General features: G+C 43.4%; 1 protein-coding gene across 1 annotated transcript; it reads left to right on the plus strand.

Annotated features, from left to right (window-relative positions):
- Positions 1-70: 70 nt before the first annotated feature.
- LOC101772801 (RNA polymerase II C-terminal domain phosphatase-like 3) lies at positions 71-4,657 on the plus strand (the record flags this gene model as incomplete). Its single annotated transcript, XM_012848557.2, is given in 10 exon segments — positions 71-209; positions 287-342; positions 429-489; positions 571-1,833; positions 2,001-2,564; positions 2,643-2,789; positions 2,875-3,143; positions 3,235-3,346; positions 3,439-3,743; positions 3,866-4,657. Coding segments are annotated over 10 exon segments (2,977 nt in total), but the record flags the coding sequence as incomplete, so codon positions are not given.
- Positions 4,658-5,157: the final 500 nt, after the last annotated feature.

The raw sequence follows: 5,157 nt of genomic DNA on the forward strand, positions 1-5,157 counted from the left end.
TGCTTCATGTTTTTGTTGATGAAGGATTCGGATGCTAAGAAAAACGGTTGTTCTTGCTGCTGTATTGCAGGTCATTTGAGGGAACGTGCGCCCGTCTACATACGTGCTTCGAGAACCTGAAGCCGCTATACCCGGAGAATGGGAGCCCGATGCCAATTCTTGATCCCCTTGTGCACCAGGCTTTTATCGGAATTGACACACTCACCACTGTAAGGCCTAGACCTAGCATTGGTTGGTTCCCCTCCTTGACTGGAAGGCTGACACCTGTTGTGTTGCATTGCTGCAGGTAGCAAATTCGTATAACTTGCCAAGGAAGGAGCAGAATAAGACAATGCTTTTGAAGTATGTGACTCATCTTCAGCTAATTATTTGCAGAAGAAAACTGCCACCTTTTGTGTAACTGAAACAATATTGTTTGAATGATGTAGGTTGTTGTTCCACATCAAGAACAGATATTCGTCCATTCTGACACTGGACCAGAGAGATGAGGTTAGTAATGTTTATCTTTTGTTGCTTGCGGGCTGAATTCTGAAGCTGCAACCTCAATTTTGTCATGTTCCTCTGTATCAGCTGGACAGTCGTGTGAGGCAGTTGGTTTTCGAGGATAAAGACAATGTCAATGACCCAAGTACCAGTGGCTCGGCTCCATCTGGGCAGGTTTCGTCAGGGAGATTGCCATACGAATCAGGAGCAGCAAATTCATTCAGTGGATCTAGCTTACCGAGGTTGGAAATACCCGCAAAAAGGATTAGTCCCTTGTTGGATCTTCATGCAGATTATGATGAGAACAGCTTACCCTCGCCCACACGGGATAATGCACCTCCTTTTCCTGTGCCAAAGCCTATAGGGTTTGGGGCATTTCCAATGGTACCTGAGAGACCATCTTTCCCAGAGAGGGAGTCTGGAAGGAATTCGATATATCCATCCTTAAATGATCCTCTGAAGGCTGTTTCATCATATCAGCAGAAGTATGGGCAGAAATCTGTCTTTCCAAGTGATGATCTGCCAAGTCCAACTCCTTCTGGTGATGATGGTAAATCTGCAGACAAAGGTGGTGATATATTTGGTGAGATTTCCAGCTTCCCAGCTCCAAAGAAGACTGCACTGCCAAGTACAAGTCAGATGCCTGCTTCTCAACCTAACACAACCAGCGGCAGCAATATTAGTTATGCGGGTGGTCCACCTGGTTATGGTAAACAAGCTGAGCAATTGGCTGCAGGTCCAAATCATGCACTAAAGGCTACATCTAAAAGTAGAGATCCAAGGCTCAGGTTTTTGAACCGTGATTCTGCTGGTGCTACAGATGCAAATCAGCGTGTGAATTTTTCAGATCTGAAGGATGGGAATTTGGGTGCTGGAGTGCCAACTATTAACCGTAAACACAAAGCAGTTGATGAACCTCAGGTGGATGAAAACGTGCTAAAAAGATTTAGGCTTGGTGCTGGGGATCCAAGAAACATGCTGGTGCCAACAGGGAATCCCAATCAGCTTATGACCAACATGAGGGCTCCCCCAAACAGCAGTGGAGCCACTACACCATTTTTGCACCCCACTCAAAGTTCTGCTCCACAAATCAGTGCACCTCCTGCTGTTTCATTGCCTTCTTCTCTATTAAAGGACATTGCTGGGAATCCAACAGTTCTGATGAATTGGATTAAAATGGAACAGCAGAAGATGTCAGCATCAGAACCTCAGCAGGTAGCCATGTCTAGTGGCACGATCAGTATTGGAATTGCTGGCACGGTTTTACCACCTGGCAGTGCTCCAAAGACCACAGAAGCTGCACAAGTTCCGTCTGTTCGGCCACAGGTTCTGATGCAGACACCACCTCTGGTAAAGCTCTTGATACTTTATTTTTGTCTTCTGTACATTCTTGTTTACCATGATTTACTTGTTTTGTATGTTATTTGTCAGTAATTAGGTGTACTATATTTTCATGTAATGCCAATCTTTGCTTTGTTAGAATATTTTACTAACACTAAGTTTTGCTATTTCTGTAGAACTCACAAAACGATACTGGTATACTACGAATGAAGCCCCGCGATCCCAGGAGGATCCTTCATAATAGCATAGCCCAGAAAACGGATGCAGTGGGCTTGGAGCAACACAAATCTAATGGAACTAAGCCTGATTCTCAGGGCACCAAGGATCAGACTACTTCAATGGTTTCTCAACCAGCTTTGGTGTCTGGTATTGCACGTCCGTTCACCATGAGCACGAAGCATGTTGATCCTGTCTCAAATTCACAGTTAGCTGCTACAGCTCTTATGGCTCCTACACAACAAGCTTCAAGCAGCCTAACTAGGGTGGATCCGAGGCTGGCCGTTGAACAGAATGGTCATAATGCTTATGCAGCTAATGCTCCTGCAACACCACTTGAAGCTGTGCAGCCAGTTAACCCATGGGGTGATGTTGATCATCTCCTTGATGGTTATGATGATCAACAAAAAGCTCTCATACAGAAGGAAAGGGCAAGACGGATCACAGAACAGCACAAAATGTTTTCAGCACGGAAGCTATGCTTGGTGCTTGATCTGGATCACACCCTTCTTAATTCCGCAAAGGTATTAGAAGCTTTAGCCTATGAGTTTTAACTTCTAAGTTTTATTATTTGCCCATTAATGTATTGCATGCTTGTTCAGTTTATAGAGGTGGACTCTGTACATGAAGAGATCTTGCGGAAGAAAGAGGAACAGGACAGGTCTATGCCAGAACGCCATCTCTATCGTTTTCACCATATGAATATGTGGACGAAACTGAGACCAGGAATATGGAATTTCCTTGATAAGGTTTGTTTCTTTAGAAAAAAATCGATGACTTAAGTGTGTTTATGCTCTGCTGTTAATTTTTGACCTGTCTGTTGCTCTGCTATAGGCGAGTAAGCTCTTCGAGTTGCACCTGTACACCATGGGGAACAAACTTTACGCTACTGAGATGGCTAAGGTTCTTGACCCTACTGGGACCTTGTTTGCTGGGCGAGTCATCTCAAGAGGTGATGATGGTGATCCTTTTGATAGTGACGAGCGATTGCCCAAGAGTAAAGATCTGGATGGGGTATTGGGGATGGAATCTGCAGTGGTAATCATAGATGATTCTGTAAGAGTCTGGCCTCACAACAGACACAATTTGATAGTTGTAGAGAGGTATGTATAGCTGTTTAATGTTTTTATTCTTCCTACATGAACTAAAGGTAAATACATCTGACTAAACCCCTTTCCATGTGATTTTCTGCAGATACACCTATTTTCCCTGCAGTAGACGTCAATTCGGCCTTCCTGGACCATCGCTTCTGGAGATTGACAGAGACGAGAGGCCAGAGGATGGTACCCTTGCTTCTTCACTGGCGGTAGGCCCTTGTTTCTCCACAATTGAGGTCACGTGGGCTGAAGTCCAAATTTGATTGTTCTGACTGAGTTCTCGTGCTCTCTGGGAATATAGGTCATTGAGCGAATTCACCACAACTTCTTTTCTCATCCTAAACTCAATGAGGCTGATGTGCGAACCATACTATCAGATGAGCAGAAGAGGATCCTTGCTGGCTGTCATATAGTCTTTAGCCGAGTTTTCCCGGTTGGAGACACAAAACCTCATTTGCATCCTCTGTGGCAGACTGCAGAGCAGTTTGGTGCAGTCTGCACGAACCTGATTGACGAAAAGGTCACTCATGTCGTTGCTAATTCCCTCGGGACAGACAAGGTGAACTGGGCATTGTCCACAGGCAGATTCGTGGTGCACCCGGGATGGTGAGGAATATTATTGCTTTCATTTGCTTGAATCACTTTTCGTATTACAGAACCTTATTTTCTAACTTGTTGAGTTGACCCATCACTTGATTGAAATTCTTTATCATGTTTGCCATCAACAGGGTAGAAGCTTCAGCTCTGCTGTATCGGCGCGCCAATGAGCTTGACTTTCTAGTCAAATAATACCCTGCTGAGCCCCAGTTCTCCATCTAGGCTCCAGGGAAGAATTCTTCTTCTCGGGATGGGATCCAGTCATGGAAACATAACATGATAAAAAAATACTAACAACATTCTAAAACCGGACCCATAGTAAGAATCGAACCAACTAAATTTCAGGCTTTAATACAATGGGTAACAAGAAACAAATGCTTTATGAAAAGCCTGAAAGAGGGGACTGGGACAACAATCGATGTCATTACTGGAGGTGGTGGTTGCTTTGGTTCAGAAGTATTCTTAGAAAAGAGCCAGATGTGCGCTAAACGAAGTCCATTGTGCGCTCACCAACTCCCCCATTTGTAACATGTTAAATTGGTGCATTTTTGGTAGGAGTAATAGGTTCGGATGCTGCCTGTAGCCACAGAAATGTGGTGTTTCGGTAGCCGCCGCGGGTTGCCCATCGAAGTGGCAATTGAACTGACGTGCGGCGGTAATTTTGAACGAGGCAGTATGTTTATGTATGTCTTGGGGGTAAAAGTGTGGCTGGTTGCGTCTTGTGCCGTCAAACGCTGAAAAGGCATTTGGACAAGGACACCTGCTGCTCCCAAAGATGATGGTGGTTAGTGGGGTTCGTATAGCGGGAATGGATAATTGGGGGTCAATGGTGGCAGAGAAGAGTGCATATGATGTGATCCGTTGGTTACTGGTTATTACATGTGAAAGATTATTCCAAACAGGAAACGCGTGACCGGATGCTATGAAAAGTGTATGCGAATCTTTAGGGCTGCTCATGAAAACAAAAAACCGTTTAGATTTTTCCCGTACCTGCGAATTTTGTTCTGGTGAAATTGCTACCGATATTTGTGGAGTTTTTTTTTCATTAGCTGGGAGTCCGTTCGAACATTTTAAGTGTTATTACATGTGCTAAGGATTTTCTTATAACCTCTATACGTAGAAAAAGGACATTGACGAATTTTTGGACACAAACTTTATGTAGAAAAGAAAATGATTTTTTGAACGTTGAGAAAAAAATTATGACATTTTACGTTTGTGGGTATGGGCACGTTTATAGAAAGAGGTAAAACTTACGTAGGAAAAGTTACCACCTTTTGAACTATAGGAAAAAAGAAGGCATTTTATAGTTCCACGAGATTTGATCGAGGAAATCATTATTTTTGAAAAAAATGTCATTAAATCTAGTGATATCATTTCACTATTTTATGTATAAATGGCCAAAATGTTCATTAACAAATAGTTT

This window comes from Setaria italica, chromosome VIII (genome assembly GCF_000263155.2).
Source record: "Setaria italica strain Yugu1 chromosome VIII, Setaria_italica_v2.0, whole genome shotgun sequence".
Taxonomy (NCBI): domain Eukaryota; kingdom Viridiplantae; phylum Streptophyta; class Magnoliopsida; order Poales; family Poaceae; genus Setaria; species Setaria italica.